At 34.8% G+C, this 22,724-nt stretch overlaps 1 protein-coding gene across 1 annotated transcript in view; it reads right to left on the bottom strand.

The window, feature by feature from the left end:
- The window catches only part of TUSC3 (tumor suppressor candidate 3), a 99,450-nt gene that overhangs the window by 56,507 nt on the left and 20,219 nt on the right, over positions 1–22,724 (bottom strand). The window contains exons 3-6 of the mRNA XM_035897732.1: positions 13,127–13,244; positions 10,577–10,717; positions 9,857–9,997; positions 139–228 (exon numbers count right to left, since the gene is read on the bottom strand). Coding sequence (XP_035753625.1) covers positions 139–228; positions 9,857–9,997; positions 10,577–10,717; positions 13,127–13,244 — 490 coding nt within the window. The remainder of the gene's footprint in view (positions 1–138; positions 229–9,856; positions 9,998–10,576; positions 10,718–13,126; positions 13,245–22,724) is intronic.

Here is a 22,724-nt window from a genome sequence, read left to right on the forward strand (position 1 = left end):
GCTTGCCACTGGCGACTTAAGACTGGCACACTGTCATTACAGTGTTGTGGAACTGCAATTATTTGCTATTGTAGACTCACTATAGGGAGTGATTATCTATTTCCCCTCAAAATAAAATTAAAAAAAGAATCAACTCACCACTTGTCCATTCTGAGGATTTTTATGTGCATACGGGGGTCCACGAATGTGATTCCACATCTGACCAGATGTCATAGCAAATACAACACACTAGAAAAAAATAGAACAATATACTCATTTATTTCCCCAGAATTGAAGAGAAAACCATTCTGCTGGTGATGTTTGGTTTAGATACATAATTGTTTACCTAACCATATACAGTATCTACCTCTATATGATTTTTAGAATAGGATTTTCAGATGTGTTGCTCTCATAAAATTCTTAATGACTTCTGTTAGAAAATGAGTTAGCTCCAGACAGAGATTTTCAAAATGTCACTTGAAATAATCCTGTCTTTATGTGCACTTGGAATTGCCACATTTACACATCTATATAGCAAAAAGCACTCATAGCAGTAGAAGGCATTCATTTCCAATATTCTGCAAACTACTGTTCAAGATTTATACAACCTTTCACAAAGTTATTTCTGCCTCTAATCTAATATAAATATTTAGCTTAACTGTTTTATTTGAGGTGTATGAAATAATATGTAAAATCATAAGAAAAAAAAATCCAATTATAAAAAAAAAAAGTCATCCCCATCTTATCAAATTCTCATTGTGTGTCCTATATGACTGTGATTCATTTTAACTATGACAAATAACAATGGTTGAGTTGGTAGAAAAGTGAAATTCCCTATGGAAAGAAGTGTGGAGTTAGGTTAGGAATGTATGAAAACTAAAAAATGACATTAATTCTTGCGGAAGGTCATACTGCAGAATCCACAAGATAAACATCATAGTCATAGCAAGAGTTATGATGACTACGTTAAAGATGAAAATACAGTATCTATTGATTACCAAATGAGAAAAACAGAAATGGGAAACTTGTATCATCTAATTAAGTCTTCTGACGCATCAGTACAGATAACCCTTACAAAATCTCCAAGATAATTTCAGTACAGTTTTTACATATATGCTCATTTTCACTGTACATCAATATACTCACCAGCACAGTCACAGTGATTTAAGCAGATGGATCACAAATGTAAAAATTCATACCACAATGGTTAACTAAGACAGGGCTTACTAAAACCCTTTAAAGCGTTTTCTTTAAAGAATGTTTATTAACACATTTGTGAAATAAATGTAAGCTAGTGTAGCTCTCTCATCCCCATGAATGCAGCAATGCCACCTCTAGGAATACGATTTGAACAAACTTTGGAAGGCCTTAGGATTGAATCTTGTAAGGCTTCATCCAAATCTGTCTTGGCTTTCCTGTTTGTTTTTTTTTAACTTGTTCAGCTGAAACAGCAATTTTTTCAAAGACCAGGTGGCTATGCCTAGTTTACATTACTTTACATTACTTTACCTTGCTTGTCTTTGTATGGCATAATATATTTTTTCTATTCCATTTAGGATGAAATAACTATGACCAACATAATGATGTAGTGGAGACATGGGATGATAGCAGAGACAATAAAAGTGGAAACACAGGATGAAGTGTACCAGTATGGAATGATAACAAAAGGGGCACAGGATTACACTGGAGACCCCAAGCCTATAAATATTACACCAAGGGTAAATTAAAGAAACACAGAGATGGGAGCTGGTCAAAATCAGTTTTAGGGGTAATGAAGAGAATAAAGGACAAGCATCCAACATATGTAAGACAATCCCCATCTACCCAGTAAATTTTGATGTAAAATGTAGTTGCGGATCAGTGAAGGAAGGAAAAAGTGTATAAGCAGCCCCAAGTGGACCTACAGCAAGGAGGAAAAAACTAACAGCATCATACTCCTCCCAGCAAAGAATCTGGAATGCTGACAACTCACATAGCACTCCCAGGATCCAGACAGAAACAGTGGAAGAGTAACTATGACATTAGATAAAGGTTAAGATACTAGGAAGTGTGTGTATAACAATTTTAATTGGGTTGTTATTAGTGAGACTTTTTGCCCTTGTAGTAGAAAGAAAAAGAAAATACTGAAAAAAAAAAATACATTTTCATATCTGTTTTAATAATAATTCTTTGTTGTAGCATTAAGATTTCAATTACACTAAGAACAGATTCTTGGCTTTAACTATACGGTGTGTTTCATTTTGCCCCTAACAGGATTTGGAATGTAACAGTATAATAATGAATATGGCAGATGAAAGCATACTGGCAGTGATTATTAGCAAATGGATTATGTTTTAATTAATAATATGCAAAGAAATGAAGAGAGTATATGCTTCCATTACTGGAAAAGGGTAACAGTTATTTCTATACCTTGCAGATTGTTTTAGCAGAGGAATTTATACTGCAATTTTGGTGATGAATCACACAGGAGATGGCTTATGTGAAAGAACAGAAGTGTAGAAACTGAAAATGTGGGTAACAAAAGTGAAGTGAAAGATATTTTTAAAGGCCAAAAGGTAGTTGAAAAGTAAAGCAATAGAAGAGAACAGACGCATAGACTGTACAAACTGTGGCTCTGTGAAAGTGAGTTTTCTATGAAAAGTCATTTTACTCATTCTTAAATTACTGTATTTAATTTACATTCTCTCTAGGGCCAAATCTGCTTCCATATGGAAAGATTAAAAACTCACCCCAGTTTATATACAGTCATATACTTTATAACAGATAAATCTCTCAAATTACTGAAGAATTTTAATACTTGCCAATACAAATACACTGTCTCACAACATGCTAACATCTAACAAAAAAATATCTAGGAAACACAATAGTGGGTAGAAACAATTTCAAATTATTAATATTATTGAAAAGGAAAGAGTTAACAGTATGTTTGTTTATCCTGAAGGAATCTTTCATAATCTTACAGTTCAGACTGCTAGTGACCAAGAAAACTAATTTAGTACACCACATCCTGGATCTGCTGTGATTTCTTTCCATCATGCACCTCTTTACTGTGTAGTTCAAAATGAACTTTTCAGGAGCCAAAAAACATTCTCCAGCTTCTCCCATGTCCTCTTCCACTCTTCATCTATTTTAAGTATCCTGAGAACAGAGCATTTCCATCATTTCCCTTAAGCAAGCACTTGGTTTGCTACAGATATCACTTGACATTCAAGCTCATTTTACTGTGTCCTATATTTTCCTATTATGATCATCCAGGTTAAAAAAAAAAAAAACAAACCACAAAAACCAAAAAACAAGCACACTGGAAACTACAGACTTCCACTGTTTGTAAAATGTACTTGAAACACACACCATTGTTTGTAGAACAGATGCATACATACATAATGCATCATACTAATACTCAATGCTTACCATTCCAAACCCCAGTTTCCATAAGATCCCATGCTTTGGGATCCAAAATTTCCAAAACACCTAGTTTGCTCACCATTACTCTAAGTTGGTGTTTCCCAGGATAAGACTTTGCCAGATTTGTTTCTACTAATGAGCAACTTGTAACATGTGACTAATGACTTCAGTTACCTCATGGGTTTATATCGTATTTATTTCAATGGAGTAATTCACATGCAGAGAAATGGCTCCTTTCTGCAGTTTTCTTGGATCTTGTTAAAGTACAAACTATGAAAACTGGAGAACAGGAGAATATTCAAGCTAAGGCACTTTTCTCTGAGCATTCAGAAAGATTTTCAACTCCGCTTATCCAGAGTAGAGCCTGTACATCAGAAGTACTGCAGAGACCAGTACCATGAGAAGATTTCACCCCCTTACTGAGGACGCCCCTTTCATCCACCTGCTCCTTTCTTTCTCTTTGTCACACTCCAAGAACACTTCAACTGCTGCATGCCACCTGAATTATCAGGGGAGTTTGGGGTTTAACTATTTTAAGAGCTTCCAGATTTAGGTAGCTTATTCTGCAAGCAAATGATAAAAGCAGTTAGAGTAGATCTACATTATTGATTGGTGTAGTACAGAAGGGGAACTAACAATGATTTGCTACAATACATCATGGTTCCAGGACCGAACGTCCACAGGCTGTCTTCAGTGGTAATGAAGTTCACCGCTATTACTGGGTGAGAACTCCCTATGTGTAGACAGGACTGCTCAAGGACCTTGTTAACAAATTGCAAGTGGTGCTTTCTTGATGGCTTCACAGTGCATGACTTTGGCCTTACTTTCACTAAGAGGGAATCTGCTTTGAGCTCACCCGTGGTGCACTTGTGTGTGTGCCACAAGGCTCCTAAGAACAGATGCAAGGTAAATAAGTATGAAGAGTCCCACCAGAACACTGAATTGCTAGCAAGACACAACTTTACAGGTGTATGGGCAGAATTTCTTGACTGTTCTTGGTCTTGCAAGCTTTGTCAAATAATTTGGTTTAATACATCACTTTCTCAAAGGAGTAAATTTTGTTTAACACTATTTGCTAGTTTATTAAACAAACCTACTAGAGACTTAAAGAGCCATTTGGTATGCATTTTGAAGTGAAGCTTCCTACTAGCAGATACTATACAAAGCAGATCATTAGATTTCTCTCTGCAAGTTTAGACACCAGAACACGGTAAATACTTTCTAACATAAGCAAAATAATGGCATTCTAGATTAATTTATGAATATAGATAAATTCAAGCATGGTTTCAAAAAAAGGAGATACAGGTAGCCAGTTCTGTACTTAATGTCAGTTTTAGCCATTTCACAATTATTGTTTTAAAGAAATGTAATCCTTTCCATTCCGTTTAACTTTGCTTTTGTACTTGACGAAGGCTACAGAGCTGCAAGAGCTGTATGCAATTTTTAAATAACAATCCATCACTTATTAGAATCTCCAATAAGAGATATACAATTCAAGGACAGGGAGTACAACACAGAAGCAAAGAGAATGGGTTTCTGCATCTTTAAAAGGTACCATGCTTCTCTAACTGTGGGAAAAGGAAATTAATAACCTGCATTTATTGCTGTTCTTTTGAGATGCCTATCTACTCACGTAGAGGAGCCTGACTTTTTCTAGCCATATCTTTGTATAAAACACATACTTTTTTATCCTCATTCCCAGAAGGGGGTAAAGAAGACTCTAGTAGCCCTGATACCCTTCAAGCTCTTTTGGAGCAATAACTGATGATGAATGTACTGCACAGTATAGGTACTGTGGAGTGTATCAGCACAGAACACATTTCTCATAACCATTAACTGTTACAACAACAGTAAAACCATGCTTTGTCTCCTCATTCAAGTGACTTGACATATTTTGCCCAAGAGTGAACTCCTATGCAGCTGCCTTAAAATTTGAGCACAGACTTTGCCTTCCCAGACTCCGCAAGTATACAGGCAAATCTGAAACTAACTCATAAAATAAAACTGAAAATTACTTGTAGAAACCCACAGTGGCAGCCTAGTAAAGAAAACGCTTTAAGAAGCCCCCAGTAGCCCACATTCTAGCCAACTGAACAAATAAACTCTCAGCACCAGTATTGTTGCCTAAAATGTAGCAATTCCTTATCTAAAATGTTAGCAATTTGCCCAGTTCATACCATCTGACCTTTTATTCTCTCTGCTTAAGAAATGAAGACTCTTGACAAGAATCTGAATTGCTTCTTGTTATCAGTAAAAAAAGGACAGGACTCTGCAAATATCCAAGGACTGAAGCCCTTCCTCATCTTTGTGCTAGCATGTCAGAGGGGAGAATACCCATAGATGAACAGTAGGATTTGAACTGAAGTCTAAAATAATCTAGGGGATAAATTTTAGATGTGATCTCAAAAGACATCTTTTGGAATATTATGTACTGTGACTCAATCATCATGGTTTGCCATTCTAAAAGTCTTCTGGGTAATGTTGCAAGTAAAAATGCCTAAGGCATACAAGATACTTCCAGAGTCTGCAGTGCTTCAATGAGGGGATGAAACTGCTAATAGCACTGCTGTTGCACAATCTAATGTTGAGGACAAAACCCATTCAACGGTCTTGTGTGAATTGGCATTGGAATCAATGTGTGAGATGAAAGCTCTGGTCTTGCTTCTGAGAATCTATCAAAACCATTAGATGGATCACTAAAAATCGCATTTCTAAATATTCTCCTAAAACAGTGCTGGAAATATTACCTATGAGACACAACTTTTTGTTATCAGTGGAGATATCAAATAAAAATTCAGTCAACGTTTGTGGGATCCTCTGTTCTCCTGCTAGTAAAAACAGCAGAGGCACTTCATGCTGAGAATTTTTTTCTAACTTTTAGGAACAGTTCATTCAATCAGGCAGAGAGACACTGTCCATTTTTCATTTAAATAAAAATTAAGCAGCTCTGAAAAACAAGGACAAGAAAACAAGAGATTTTTCTTTTTGCAATGATACGGTTTTCAGTTACTGAATTCCAGGATATCTATGACAGAGTTTTAGTTGAAATTAAAAATGTTATTTTCCATATAGTTAATGAATGCTAGCTACCTAGCAGTACAACACTTCCACAAAATAATCAAAACCCAAAACTACAGCTTTTAGAAAAAAGCTCATGTGCTTTCTCAGTTCTACAAGGTCCGTAAAAAGAACTGCCAATAAGGAACAAAGTAAGTGCCAATACTGCTGTCAAAAACATGGGCTTCCTGTAGTTTTTTATGCATTTTTCTAGGCTTTCCCTGTTTAATTTGTTTTTTTAAAGTTCAAAAAGGAAAAATATTCAGGAAGACTATAATTCTTTTAAATTAAGTATTTATTAGGTATTTATACACTTCATAGAAGCATTTTATTAGTCATGACTCGCTCCCTTTATCTAGACACCATCTTCTCCATTTTTCCTTTTAATGAGCTTTTATGAAGAAAGCAGCTCTAAGTTTTACTGGTAGGAAAAAATCACCATGTAAGAGAATCGTAACTACACAATACCTTAGAATGAATATATTAATGACTGTCCATTTTCTTCTATGGATCTTGACATCTAGCCATTTTACAGAACTAAGGTCATCTGTGCAAAAGCCTACAATCGAACGTCCCCGATGATTCCATCAAAAAGAACTTATAAGTTAACTTTTATGTCTGTGTAGATCTGAATAAAACCAAAAGGACTTCTGGTAACTGCATGATCTTCGCTAAAACAACATTTTGCAGTATGGGGCTTTGACAACATTGTGAAGGCAAAAGAACAGTAATGAATAAGAAAGGGAAGCATCGGCTCAGTGCCATAATTAATTGCTATATACTTTCAGATATAAGACCATTTTCTAAAACATCCTCTACATGCTATTCATTTTTAAAGTAAACAAATTTTTACAGGAAATAGTATCAACAACAATAAACTGCATTAATGCCATTTGAATTCCTTTTAACTCTATTATTGCTTGTCAATACAATCAGCAGGATGATAATTACTGAAAAGGCATTAATACAATTTCTTCAAATGTTTGACCACATTTGGACATTGAACCTGACCACAGGGGTTCAGCTGAACGTGATTATAAGTTTTCTACATTGTAATTTACAGTTACGTTCAGATGTAAAACGTCCAGTTGCTGCTAAGGAGAACTGCAAATATTCTAAGAAAGAAATTGTGTGTTAATTTTCTTAATTTGATTAGGAAGTTAGTTATGTCTTTGACTATTTACTGAATGCAGAGCGTAACAGAATGATTCTTGATTTGAAGAAATGATTTTTAACCTCTGTAAGACAAAACACACAACTCCCCAAAACATTCAAACATTAAATTTCTGATCTGAAACCCCGAGGTATGAAATTGGAATAAAATTGATGTCTCCAGAGATACAGTGCATGGCTAAACAAAGGAAACACCACTGATAATGTATCTGCATTTGATTTCTGACACATTTACTTTGGTGTGCTAATTATTGTTTTACTCAGGTGATATCTAAAAACACTGAATTCGGAGTCCAAAAAAAGTTAGACTGATACATATCAAATTTGAGCTTTCTGGTGGTAGTGTATCTTTGAGAAGTATTATCATTGAAAAATAATGGTAATCTAGAAAAATACATGGTACTACATATGACAGACATACTTTGGAAGAGAACTGTCAAAACTCTGTGTTAGAGCTCTGGATACTCCAAACAACATCCTGGAACAGACAACATTCTGCCCCTGGCTCTCCTGATCAAAGGGAAACATCTTTCTGCTTGAAATCTAGTCCTGTAGGTGGTTGGTTTGAAATCTTGTTCTTTAGTCCTTCCTCAGTGTATGGGGTAAAGTAACAAACTGCTTAAACAAAGAATGCATGCCATGCACACTAGTAGGAAATGCTGTGATAGCATGTGAGAGGGAACAGCATTATCAGTAGCCATTATTCAAGAGTAATGCCAAATATTAAGGAATTCTGAACAAAGAGCTTGCTTTATGATCATTTAAATATAAAAAATGAATTAGAGCCCAAGAGGTACTAAGTAACTTCATCTTTGAACTTATGTAATAAAAGCTGCCAATAGGCCCATCAGCTGAAAGTGTCACAGAAGAAGGTATCTTCCCGTATTGTTGAATCCAAGCAGAACAGCAGACCATCAATACGATACAATTATAGGATACATCAGTAACCTACATCTAGCAGAGCTAACGTACACAGAATCATAGAATAGTCCAGGTTGGAAGGCACCTCAGAAGACCATCTGGTCCAAGCTTTCAGGGGATAGGGAGCCTAGATGAGAAATAAAATACGAATGCTGCTCCACAAGTAAACTCATAATTCCATCTACAGTCCTAGCCATGTGCTTTCAAGAAAGGTTAATTCATATGGACGCAAGTTGAGAAAAAGCCTTCAAAATGATGAAGTGAATAAATAACCATTTACATGGAAAAAGAAGAAAAATCTTGGCTTATGGTGTGCAAAGTACACGGACAAATTTTTAAAAAGTACTGTTCTCAATTAATATATTGCTAACACAGAAGGAAGGAGCTCTATTAAGTTGCAAAATGTGAGATTGGACTTGGTAACCCTAAACACTATTCTAGCGTTGATAACCATGCTCCTGACTCTGTGTCCCTGAAAACTAAGCCTTAGATGCTGCTTCTCAGATTTTTCCTCTTCTGTCAGTCATAATGATGGTAGAGTTAAAAGCACTTATTAATACACCTTAACCACCATCTACCATCCTTGCATGCTATTTCCTATCTAAAACTGAGACAGCTGACCATGTGGCACAACCCACATTTTTCATCAGTCTGCTCAGTTATTTGAAAACTATGATAAAAAAAAAAACTATTTAGCATATTAAATCTTAATTCATTATTTATGGCCTTGAAGGTTTAGTTGACTAATATTTCAAACAGACTATTGGCTAGTTTTAGAATTTCTTCAGAATTAACTCTGTAAGATCGTCCTGTTCTCATTTAGGTTAACAGTGGAATGTTAAGGCCAATACTACTGAAACCAGTTTTGGAAAGAATTCCACCTTTTTCTTTGTTTCTTAGTTCTTTTATCGTTTTCTTACAAACATAAAAGCCTTTGTTAGTTTTCTGAACCGTTCATTACTCTAAAGCGATACAGTCTGACATTAATATCCACACTAAACCAATCCCAACTTTACTGCTTTTACAAAAAAGGGAAAGTTGAATGATAGCTTTTTATTAGAAATATTTTCTTGTTAAAATTCAAACAAAAAATTGCAGCTATCAGAGAATTTGCTAATTTTCAGTGAATCAGTCATAGTAACTGATACTCACTGCTTATGAGAATTAGCCCCAAAATCTAGATTATGAACCTTTGTCTGATAGGACCATTGTGAACAATGTATTAACGCAGTGGTGTTGAATTTACTGTGCAACTAATGAAGACACATATGCTAAGATAAGAAACTAATAAAAAGCATATTAGTAAGTAAAATCTGCATACCAGAGCTGCCATGGCCCAGCCAGTTTTGTTGTAGATGAACTCTAAGTTATTTCGTCGCAGGTATAACAAGCCACCAACAAGAGATACCAGAAGAGCCAGTGCAATTGTACCAGAATAGTTAGGAGGCCTGAACACTCTAATCTGAAAAAGATAAATGCAAATACAGATCACAAATAAATGCATACATACAGATCACCTTCCATATAAGCAAACAGGGAGCATCTGAAATCCAGTTTCAGCCTCAGAAGGATTAATCCCTAAATATCCTTAATCCTTAAATAAGAAAAAAATGTTACTTCCTTTAATAAGCACATAATATGAAAAAAGTTTTAAGTACCATTTCGAACTGTTCAACCCCAAAACATAATTTCACATTGAATCAAAACAGATTTGCAGGTTGTGGCTGAATTAGGAGCAGCTACCTTTGGATCTATCTGTGTGGTATACAGTTTTGCAAAGCATGTTTTACTTATTAACAACTACTTATCACAGTATCACCGCCTGTTTTCTACAGACTACATAAAATTTAACAAAGCAAGAATGGAATATAATCTTTAAAATGCAGAAGTTGCCACAGTACAATGACTGTATTTTCTTTAATGTGTTCTAGAACCTACACTTGAGGGGAAAAAAGTATTAATGAAAGATGGAATTTGTCATCAGCCTGTCTCAGACAACAATACATTTGGTTTCAACTTTTAGAATTGTCAGGAGACTTACATGAACATCTGTTCTGTCAGCTATCCATTTAGCTAGCTGCTCAGCTGCAAATCCGATTCTCTGCAGGTCAAATGTGTCAGCTCTCTTGGGTTTACCTTTTGGAGGAAAATGCATGAAAGTCGGAGCAGAGTTCATATTCAGCTACAAAACCAGGAAAAATAGCAGAAAAGAATTAGTAACTCTATCTTAAAAAATTTTTACCTTTTATGCATATGACAACATGAGTCTAATTAGCATGAAAAATATTGACTCCATACATTAATCTTTTATACATCTTCATGTATAGTCCTGCAAAAAGAGTGCTCAGAATATTCCTTCCCATAGATTCTCTAGGATGTTTAATTATTCAGAGTATTTCACCCATGAGCTTTTCTGAGGACAAGTATCTTATGCTTTAAAGTTCTCCCACACTGTAAGAACTTTCCTGTAATTAATAAAACAAAGACCCCACACTCAACCAATCTATTAAAGTATATTAGAATTCTAGGGGAGAAAAAAAAGTGTTCAAATACCTTGACATTGTTTCTCTTGCCTAGCTCTCACCAATCTGAAGTTAATGAGACTAAACTATTGATCTAGCCTTCCACTGGCTTCAAGACAGACCACTAGTCACTAGTCTTTTTTGAATCCAGAAAGGGCTAGATAACTAGCTTAGACTACATAACTTGCCCTAGAAATTACATGACTGTTAATCCCTGTGTTCATGTTACTGGAACTATTCAGAGTATATCAAAAACGTCAAAGGTGATAAACAAATATATTTACATTTGCCACTTTAAATTTTGACTTCAACTTCGCAAGGTGGTATAGGATAATATAATTTTACTATACAAAATTCCTCCATATACAGTCCATCTCAGAAACAGTGCAATAAAACACTTGAAAAAATGAAAATTAACATAAATAAAATCAGGGGAAATACTTAAAGATAATACCATATGGACATCTTTAACAAATGCAGAATAAACTTTGTTTCATTCCTGCAAAATGAGTTTTATTACATTATCAAAACACGATATTTAATCAAGGACAGAACTGAATTTATCAATAGAAATTATCAGCTATGAAAATATCTTCCATCTAAGCAAAAAAATAGCTCTCCTCTTTAGTGAGCTGATTTGGAAATAAAAAAAATATTCTGAGAGAGGTTAAGACAAATGCTGTGAAATAGCTTCATAAAATATTTTATAAGATACAGAAACATTCTGAGATACAGACACCTTCTGACATTGTATAGAGTTTGAAGGCATTTGGTCTGCCATTGTTTGTCACTTCTCAATAAATAGAGTAAAAGCTGAAAAATCAAAGTCACATTACTTTTTGGGGTCTTTTTTTTTTTGCTATGGCATCAGTATTACACAACTTGTTTGCACATATAAACATAAGGTCACAACTACATTTCCCCCAAAACCTCCTTAAAATAGTTATTAGTATCACTTACTCTGAACACTGTATTTCTCAAAGGCAGTCAAAAACTTACATATTTTATCTGATTTGGTCTAACTTTTACATAACTATAAATGCATATGACCTGACAAAAACTGAATCTGCCCTCTTACACAAGGAGTAAGTTGTACTGGACTATTCTAAAATGTATTGATTGGCTTAAGGCAAGATCAAACAACATATTTTGTATTATTGTAACCACACAGAGTAACGTAAGATGATTTTAAAGCTTATTTGAAGTAATTTTTTTAAAGCAAAATCTTAAGGCATTAACCATTCTTTACACAGTACATTCCAAGATGTCAATTGGAAGCAAAAATATTTACTAAACACAGTAATTAAACTTCTTAAATTATTAACTATTTTAAAAATAAATATTAAACTTTTCCCCTGAAAAATTTAAGTCTCACACTTCACCAAAAGGTGGTTGAAAATACACAGAACTTAAAAACTTGTCACTTAATTTGCATTTTTAGCTTCAATCAATGGATAAATATCAGAGAAAAGCATGCCAGTGTTTAGTATTAATTTTCAAGGGATGTGTTTTGCCTTAATCACTCAGTTTAGGAGGGGGCCTTATACTGTTCTCCAACAATTGATTTTTCACTCTTCATAGCCAATATATAAAATTTAAACAGTCTCTTCTCTTTTCCCTGAAGAACTTCCAGACTAATACAAATATTACTGGAGCTGAAGTATATTGTATTACATAAAAGCAATTAAACGTCTCTTGTAGTTAAGAGCTTGTTTCCCCTAAAGATAAAATAAAGGAAATCTTTAAAAGCAATTGTTAGTTGCATTTCACTTAATTCTAAAAAAATGACATTAACAAAGGGTTGAAAAAAAAATTCACATGCATATAACGTAAGCTATAAACAAACATTATAAACAACACTTGGAAAAAACTAGAAGTGGCTACCAATATAATCTGTCCTTGCTGATGTGATAGAAACCACAGTGCCTGGTGTTTTTAACCAGGAAGAATTTGTATGAAAAACACAGAGGTACACACCTACACACAGAAAAATAATTTGTCTTGTATGATTTGGTAAATCAACACGTAGTTCTAAAAATTAAGAATGTTTTACAGTATCCAACATTTACCTGTTGAAAAACATCTGCCCCTTCATCATAGTCCACTATTGTGAAAAACAGTTTGTTTGAAAAAGCAGATGAATAGCGCCATGAATTAGCCAGCACTTGATATTCTTCATTAGCTTGCCTGTTAAGGAAAAGAAACAAACGTACACCCATGTGGCATTCGCTGGCAAAAGAGATTCTATAACCAGCTGCAGCAGTTAGACGTATTACACTTGCAGTATCATTCTCAACATCCATAATATCAATTAAAAGAAGTTTCAGCTAGCTATGCAACTCTTTGCTTTAAACTTGCCTTCTCCAAAATTAGAGATGCGTTAAGTCAAACTATACCAGAGACATCCCAAGATGACATTAACAAAAAGTAATGTTTTCCATATTTAAAAGCCTCAGAAAACAGGAGTGGCCTGAGTGGCAAGCATCACTCAAATCTGCTAACAGATCCATGCAAGGGGATGCTTACGCGGCCCTTGAGTACAATATCAGGGTTTACTTGCTGAAGACAGCTGCAGATAAGGAATCCTGAAACTAGTGAAAAAATAACACAGAAATGTGATGGTAGCAATCTTCCTGAAATAGCTGAGCCACAGAAAGAGCCACAGAAACTACTAAGCACTGGGGAAATTATACTAACTAAATGAACAGTAGGCTTGTAAGTAGCATAATACACTCAAGATTATTTCTGTAAAACTTGTTTTAAAAGTGGTAAAGGATGCACAACATTTTTGCAGAAGGTTAAATAATCTTTTCTGTCACCACCAGAAATTCTTATTGCTACTATTCAAATTTGTCAGAAAGCCTCCTCTCGCCTTTACTCATGGCTCTATATTCAGGTGAGGTTCTTTTGGTTGGCTGGGTTTTGTTTGTTCATTCATTCATTTTAAAAGAAAAACAAAAACCTAAACCAAAACAAACAACTTCGCCTTCTCTGCACTGAGAGGAAAGGAAAGAAGTAATTCCAGGAGAATTCTGGGATCCTTACCAGCTGAGATGTTCGCTAAACATGTAATCACAGAACCATAAAACCACAGGTTCTTCCATAGGACAAATCAATAGCAATTAATAATTCAGAAAAAAAAAAAAAGCGAAAAACCCTGAAAGGATCTTTGCAGTACTTTTGGCTTTACATAAGCTCCTTTGCTAATTATTTCCATATTACTAATTAACCATATCTGCTGTAGAGTCCAAACCAAGGTTTCACCACTTGGCAACTTATCTTTGCATGTGGTAAGGCAGAAGTAGTATAAATAAATGTATTTTGCAGATTTTCTCAAAACAGTGTTTCTATAAAAACAGTTCCACGTGTTTGATGGTGCAGAATGCTGTTTATTTAAAAGCAGTAGATGCAAAAATCTGTGTGTTGCAAGAGAAACTCAGCACTAAACACACATAATACATATTGTATTTTTGAGAGTGCAAAGAGGGGGAAGAGGATGACAGGACCACAGATGTCTTAAGACCCTCTCACTCCTCATAACTGACATCAGCCTTAGGCATGAAATATATTACGTACAATTCCAGCAGAGTTGTGTTGTATCAAGGAATATATTGTACACAAAAAAAATCTATCATAAAAAAAAAGTTAAAATGAAATTTTATGACCCCTCACCTCCCCGAAGTATAAATCTTATGAAGCACAGCAAAACCCAATTTTGACCCTTATTACCTGATTGAGTACAATTTGCTACTTAACACACTTACTTGACAGGCAAAGTTTGCAATTATAAAAAAATGTGATTTAGGCATTAGATTGGTTATTTCTAGAAACAGATACTAACATTAACCAGACTAACATATTCACTGTCATCCTGAAGAGGGCAGTTAGACAACATCAAAGGAATACAGTAAAATCTCAAGTAATATCTGTAGGGCGCTGTTCTGTTAAACCTGCTATATTAAAGCTGGACCATTTTTATTATAAGAACAGGATAAAAATCACTTATCTTGATGCCATCATTCTTCTTAGTCATCACTTGTGATGAAACAGTATTTCTGGGAAATTTAGATACTCCATTTATGCCCCCACTATTTGAAAGACGACTCGTGTTCCCGTTGATCTCCACATATTTTACATCTTTGAACTATTTTGAATTAATGTAATAGGTAGAAAGTATACTTCAGAAAGTCTCATTTTGCAAAAGGTTGTCTTAAGTTTTCTATAACGCATTCAAGGCACAATTTCATTCTCACACTGAAGATAGCCAAGAGTTCTGTAATACATCCTCATAGCAGCTCTTGAGGGGTGTGGGGAAGCGAGAGTGAAACAAGGAGGGGCAGGAATACAAAGTTACAGGATTACTACATACAGAGCTACAACATTCTACAGTCTGCTGTATAATTTGCAATGGATACAATGGTGATACAATCACATTAATAACTTTTTGTAGCTTTGGTTACTCCTTTTCAGATACAATAGTAAAAAGCATAAGCACCTGGCTGAAAAAAACTCAACTTTTAATTAACATCAGGCAGTATCAGCTCTGTTGCTTCTTATCTACCTACCTTTATCATTAGTTAATATCAGTTCTATCAGTTTGTTTCTATGAAGTAATGTTAATTTTATGAAATTATCATAATAATTATGTGAAATACTGTAAAGGCATAGGGCAGAACTACACTTGGTATGAACCCATCAGAATAACATTAGCACTGCTCTTCTTAGTTTGACGGGATTTTTTTGACAGGTGAAGATTTAAGTGATACTGCTGCTACAGTCACCTTTTAAGAATTTCGTCACAACAGCAATGCAGGAACTAGCAACAATAGTAATATTAACCAGCTACTAAAAAATACTGGCCAGATTAAAAACGGAATGCTACTATTAGATTTACTTAGAAAATTCAACATGCTGATAAGTAAGCTGCTAAACAAATGCTCTACAAAAATTTTTTCCATTACACAAGAGGTGCTCATGAAATATTAAAGTTTTCTTTTAAAAGATTAATTATGTGGGTGTCTATGGCAGATAATCAGATTTGTATAGCTTAAGCTGTATTAAATTAGATTAATTTTATTCTATTAGTCCAACATTATAGTTAGGAAAACAAAACCAGAATTACTAGGAAAAGAATAAAAGAGACTGTGGAATTATTTGCCAAAGAAAGCACTAAAGCATTATTTTTTGGCACACTATGTACTGTACAAAACACTTACAAATGTACAATTGGCAAAGAGTGCACTACCAGGTCACCTACCCATTCCTATCCATCTGTTTAAAGTAAACTGTGATCAATGCTGCAATTTACCTCCAAAACAACTTTTGTTTTTTATTTGGAATGGTTTTCCCCAAAGTGAAAAGAAGGGGCTAAGTGCATGTTTTGACTTCTCAGTATGGAGAAGATAATAAATTCAGAATGCTTATTTGTTTTTATTTTTCTTTAGAGTGACTCACAATGTCACGACGAAAAGCACTGAAGAACCTACAAATGTGTCCAGAAAATTCACCACACGTGACAAAATTAAGAGAGTATAGACGCTAGTTGAAAATGACACTGTTTATGACATCTAGATATCAATAATAGGAGAAAGCAAGCTAAAATCCATGCTATTCTATTTACAGCATCCCATGAAATTTCTAGTATTCTGCAGATTAAAAGAAGCTATTAGATCATATATTGTAGAAGTTGCAAAGTGAAAAAAAAAAAAAATATTTTGACCACAGGAAGAAGGATAAGGAGTCTCTTACGACCCAAGTATAAAACTACTGCCCTGTTAGACAGGACTCATCAATACTTCTATCAAGGTCCTGAAGTGCACTGGAAAAGCAATTGCAGAATTTTCAACAGCTCCTTCCACATTCCCTGTTCCTTCTTTGAACAAAAGTTCAAGAGATAATTCCCTCTCAGTACAGTTAAGAGACCTGGCAATGATTTTCTCACTACCTGCTCTTGATCAACCAGCAAAAAACTAAAAGGCAGAGGATCCTGTTTCTTCTTTCTGAGAGACCTCCTTGACTGTCAGAATTCTTTTTGCTGTTGACCTATTCTTTGATCAGCTACTTGAAAACAGTTTTCTGAGGTATCTTCTTGAAAAGGGAAACTTCTCTTGTCTAGATTAAAATCCTCCTCTTGGAGGTCTCATTGATAGTGTAGATATTAATAAAATTATGTGGAATCTCTTCTCTCATGTATTTTGTCATTTCCTTCTGCACTTTGTGAGTCAACAGCAGAAGGCAGCTACATTTGGAGACCTTTATGAAACACATACTACACTAAGCTCAAAACTTAAAAATACAAAAACTGCATGTCGAATTATAACTTACCTTTTATATAATCCTGTAAGAAATACAGAAGGAATAGCTTAAGCAGTTGACTTTGAGCTCCTTCTGCAGCAGGCTTTCTGCAGTAACTACAAGCCTCTTCCAACAGATGCCATTAGTAATTTCTGACAGAATTCAGCCTTGTCACTCAAATGAACAAAAGAATTCTTTAGAAAACATATGCCACACCTGCAAAATTTACCCATCTCACTCAAATCCTACATATACGATTTTATGTATATACTTTATATGTACATTTACACACACATGTATTTATAGACACACACATAACTTCAGCTAATGGGAGTAATCAGTGCTCCTTTCAAAACAATGAAACTTTTGACACTCAAAAATGCAATAGTCTGGTCAACGTGGGGGTGAAGAAAATTACTGGCTACTCAAACTGTATTACCAGTCATTTCTAGCTGCTTCTTCATAAATACTCTCTTTGCAAAACTGTGTTTTCCAAGAATCTGGAAGCAAGTTTTTACTTCCACAGTAAAATATTAGTACATCCAGGACTGAAACAACATAATTTTCAGTTTGTGCAGTTTACAAGTTTGTCTCCACAAGTGGTCACCTGCCATTACTATAGTCTTCCTGTTGTCTTTCCCCATTCTTCTCCTGATCATTTATGATGCCAATTCTAGGCTTTAATCTTGATTTGCAATGATTCAAAATAGGCTCAGTTACATCTTTAAAAGAAACATTTGGGAATTCATAGGTATAAACAAGCACAGTGGAAAATATGCAAAACACAATGCATTTGTTTCAGGTAGCCTGAAATTCAGAGAGAGATGTACAGGTCTAATTTTCATGTTTGAACCATTATCACACAATGAACTCGTGGCACAGATCAAGGTATAGACCCTATTCACTGAAACTCAGTATTTTTAGCCTCTGACACTGTTCTGATCTTTTCAAGGAACACTACACCAAGGAAGAAAAACAACAAAAGAAAACATGCATCTTTTTGCTGATGGGCTTCAGCTGTTGGGGAAAAAAAAACCTCAAAGCGATCAATTTCATTTCTCTGACCCAGACGTCGCTTTCTAAATGAAAATATCCCAGCAACGAATTTGAAACATGAACCAGAGGAAAACGAAAACTGTTTGATAACACACTAGACATCTGATATGCACCTGTATGCAAAGCAGAGATGGTTGCTTCTGCCAGTGAGATGAGAGAAGCAGGGCTTAGAAAGTAAAATTAAAGACCTCATATAATTTGCTTATTGACTGATTAGATGATAGAGCAACAAACCAAAAAAAGAGAGTTAATCATAACAATGAAAGATGCAGAGGAATAGTCAGCACAGCGATGGTTTCAGCAGGCTAGAGCTTAAAGCCCATGTGCAGCTGAAAATCAAAGCACTAATAATCAATCAAGTGGAGCAGGGAGGGTCATTGAAGTCTGGTTAGTAAAATGGTGCTGATCCCTTTGGGAAAAAGTAGTGATAATAAAATGGGGGAACATGTTGCAAGAGGCAAGAAGACAAAGAGCAGGGAAACTGGAATAGAATTTAGCCACAAGAATGCATTCAAGTCAGGCTAGTAGTTACTGTTTGCCTGGATGCAATACGAAGTACAGGCTGAGAAACAGTGTCTTCCTCTCTGTGAAGATGCTGTTGTCAGAGTGACTGTTCTTTTGTTCTCCTTCTTACATACATAAGTAATCTTTTTTCAGTAGTGTGACTGATGTGGGTAACAGAGAAACTGAGTGAATGCCTATGCACAAAGGAAAAAGGGAAGCTGGTCTTATATCCTGAGGAGTCTCTGTTTAGAGTTAGATTATTTCTGACTGTTCATCCAAACCAAAAAAATCCAAACTGATCCATCCTCACAGTGCATCAGAGCCCTTTAGTATCTGCTTCCAATGTGCTGTTGCAGAGTATATACACTAAGAATATTAATAAAATATGAAGTCAATCAAGACTAACCAAGTTTCATTTCCCTGGACCAAAACTGTGTAATCACGTTTTCAAACGTGCACAGAAAAAAACCCACTTCTTCGACTGTTAGAAACACATCCCACCCCCATCAATTACTTCACATAGGATATCTAATCTGTTATGTTTAATTCATCTCTCAATACCAGCTATGTCATATTGAACCTAAACAACAGGAAAACTGATATTTATGCTACCACTCACATAGTTGTGAAGGTATCAGATGGCTTTCAATAGTACTTTGGACCAGAAAATTGAGACTTGCTTGTTCACAAAGCTAGATGGAAATGTTGTACTCCAAATTCTGCTTTAGGATAAAGACAAGAATTTCCTTGAAAAACACTCTAAAGGCATGACTAGAGGCACTGCTAACATCTACACAGAGCTGCTGGTTTACACAAGACTTCATGTGTTAGGACTGGATTGATTCAGATAGCCTATTTTCCAGTCCACAGTTTGTGAAAATATTTCATTAAGATAAACACAGAACTAGTCTCTGTCTCAAAGACAACAAACTGTTAGTTGTCTTTTAGAAACACCTATAAATCAACCTAATTTGTTCTCGGCACAGATTAAATTCCAATCAGTAATGCAGACATATGATTTCTAACTTTTAAAAGTATATATTCAAAAGGAATAATGTAAAAAATTAGAAGCAAATCAAGCAAAATTAAGGAAAAGCATTTAATACAACAATATAACATATCAGGAACAAACAAGCCTAGCATTGGATGAACAGGTAAACTTCAAAAGATTAGCAAAACATTAAAAAAAAAATTTCCAACTGCTCCTTCTCAAGATGATACATAAGATTATGTATTCATCTCCTGCAATGATAAAGAAACCTTTCTCATCCCATTGGAAAAAAAAAAAATCTTATGTTAAGTAATTTTTGTTAACATACAATATGCTTTGGTTTTAATGAAAAAAGATCAGCTCCTTTGACTGAATGGATATTTTTTTTGCATACAAAAGTTTCATCTAAATATCTGGAGTCCCAGGGACTTCTTTGTATGTGGCATTGTAAGAGCAAGTTGCTATTACTTCCATCTACTTTGACAAATCATTAACTGGTAAGTGATTTTCATGATTGATGTTATAATGTCCTCCTTGCTGTGCACAGAAAAGCCTTGGATTTTCTGAGACAAATTTGGTCAGCTTTCCACATGTAGGTATCCATGCGATATAGATAGGTAAGACTTTTGTTTAAGTATTATGCACCTTAAGGCATGGTAGCAATGGAAAGGCACAATAGTCCTTAACCTGGTTGAGAACTTGGATCACCAAACTGACTTTGCATTCACTTTGAAAAGTGCCAAAAGTGATGCTAACTTTCTGAACACAAGAACCTACCTCTCCATCTTCAGTGGCGCAATCATTCAAACACCTGCCAGAAAAGTCATACTGATTTTACTGTAAGCAGGGGCTCATTTTAACATCAAACATTCTAAATATAACCGAATGCAAAATCACATACACAAAGTATATAGCTTATTTTAACAAGATAGGACACACATGATGTCTTCTGGCCTCAGTTGTGCATATCTGCAAAGGCCTGCTCTAATGATGATCAGCTTTCACTGCTCTAGTCCAGAAGAGGACCACATTTCCTACTATCGCTCCCTGTCCTGTTATTTATCTCTTTTTGTACAATGCTGTGGGTTTTATGCTTAGCATTTGATGTAGCTCTATGCAACAGCAGTACACAAACATATTTTTTTTTCCCTTTTGAAAATACTGCCTTCCTCTTTTTTATAAATTGGACATTTAGAAGTGATAAAATACTGAAATGTCAAATCTAGCCACCAAAGAGAAAAGACAAGATCTTTGGTTTTTTAGGTAATCTGTGCTGCATAAACTAAACCAGGCTTAATTTTTAGGGGAAAACAGAAGTACTAATTCTTGTGACAAAGTTATTCAAAGTCAAGTATTTCAGTCTAGATGCTTTTTTGTATTTGAAATATGACATTGATTTTTGTGGCATGCAATTGTTCTGAAAATATTTTGATGAGTAACAGTTAACTTAAATCTTGGACAAAGGCATCCTCACAGAACATTACAGATTAAGTTAAAAATCTATTTTTCCTTCAGGCAAAGTGACTAGTGAACAGCTAACAATAAAGTAATGCATGCATTTCAGTTCTGTATATCCTTTCAGTGCTCCTGTCCATTAATTAGCCATTGACTTGAAAACGTCGATTTTCTTGATAATGGTTTTATGTGCAGTACGATCAATCTCATTAAATTCCTTTTATTTCACATGCAAAAGTGGATCTCAACTTCACATTTATTTAAACAAACCCAACTGAAAGCAGTATGTTGATTTTTTTCCTTCATTTTATGCTTAAAGATTTTCAGTTGCTTCTGTACATAAATGGCTAGCCTGGCATATTACAGGATGAAGTTTATAAGCTCTTCTTCAGAACAGTAAACAATATACAGTTGTAAGCAAAATTAACTTCCTTAATAATAGTTATATTTATGTTGTTTTCACATGCCCTACAAAAGAGCTGTACATAACAAAGGGAAAGAATTTGCTATGGCCATTAACTATGATGAATACACTGACCCTTATAAAGCTGAACTTAGTGCATCTCCTGTAGCTTTACCTACTGGGTGGGAAAATAAGGAATGATTTAAAGCAATACTGCAAACTTTCAACTCCTATCTCCTAATGTTGAACTCTGGCAACACAAAGAAGAAATAACAGCAACCAAGTACTGGAAGTTTTAAAGAAAAAATTCCTTTGACTTAAGAATGTTGCAAAGCTTCTGTACGTATTCCTTCACCTTCACAGTTCAGATGAACTCATGGTAATGCAATCTATATACTCTCCCTAAAAACTGACCAGCTGACTTGAATGACAAAAAATTATCTATTAAAAAAAACTAATAAACCCCATATGTCTACAGGTACACAAGTTAGTTTCTATTGTAAATGTCACATTCCAACACCTAAGAAATCTAACAAATTGCTACATTTACCAACTTTGTGTATTGTTTAAAGTGCAACTATTTAAAATCAAGAAATAATGTTTCTTCATATACAGCTCATGTATGTCATAGTTCTATGGAGTATTTTGCTGCCTGTTTAAATATTGTTTAAAACTCCCTGCACAATAATCCCATCTATTACTGAACACAATAACTTCTAATGCATATTTTGGCTGAAGAAGGTTTTATTAGCTCAGTTTCTGATTTAGTAAAATAATTAAGTGCATGAATACCTTTCAGTCCGTAGGTCCTATTTCCATGTCTACCATTAGTCATTTTTGGATTAACTTATTGAACTAGGAACTTGCACAGAAAGATCTTCAACTTAGAAGAATACCAGAGCCACTCTAATAGGTATTCTAAAAGGAGCCACCAGAATATATCAAAGTACAGTACTCCACAATG

The sequence above is a fragment of the Egretta garzetta genome, unplaced genomic scaffold, assembly GCF_000687185.1.
Source record: "Egretta garzetta isolate BGI_Z169 unplaced genomic scaffold, ASM68718v1 scaffold46, whole genome shotgun sequence".
NCBI lineage: Eukaryota > Metazoa > Chordata > Aves > Pelecaniformes > Ardeidae > Egretta > Egretta garzetta.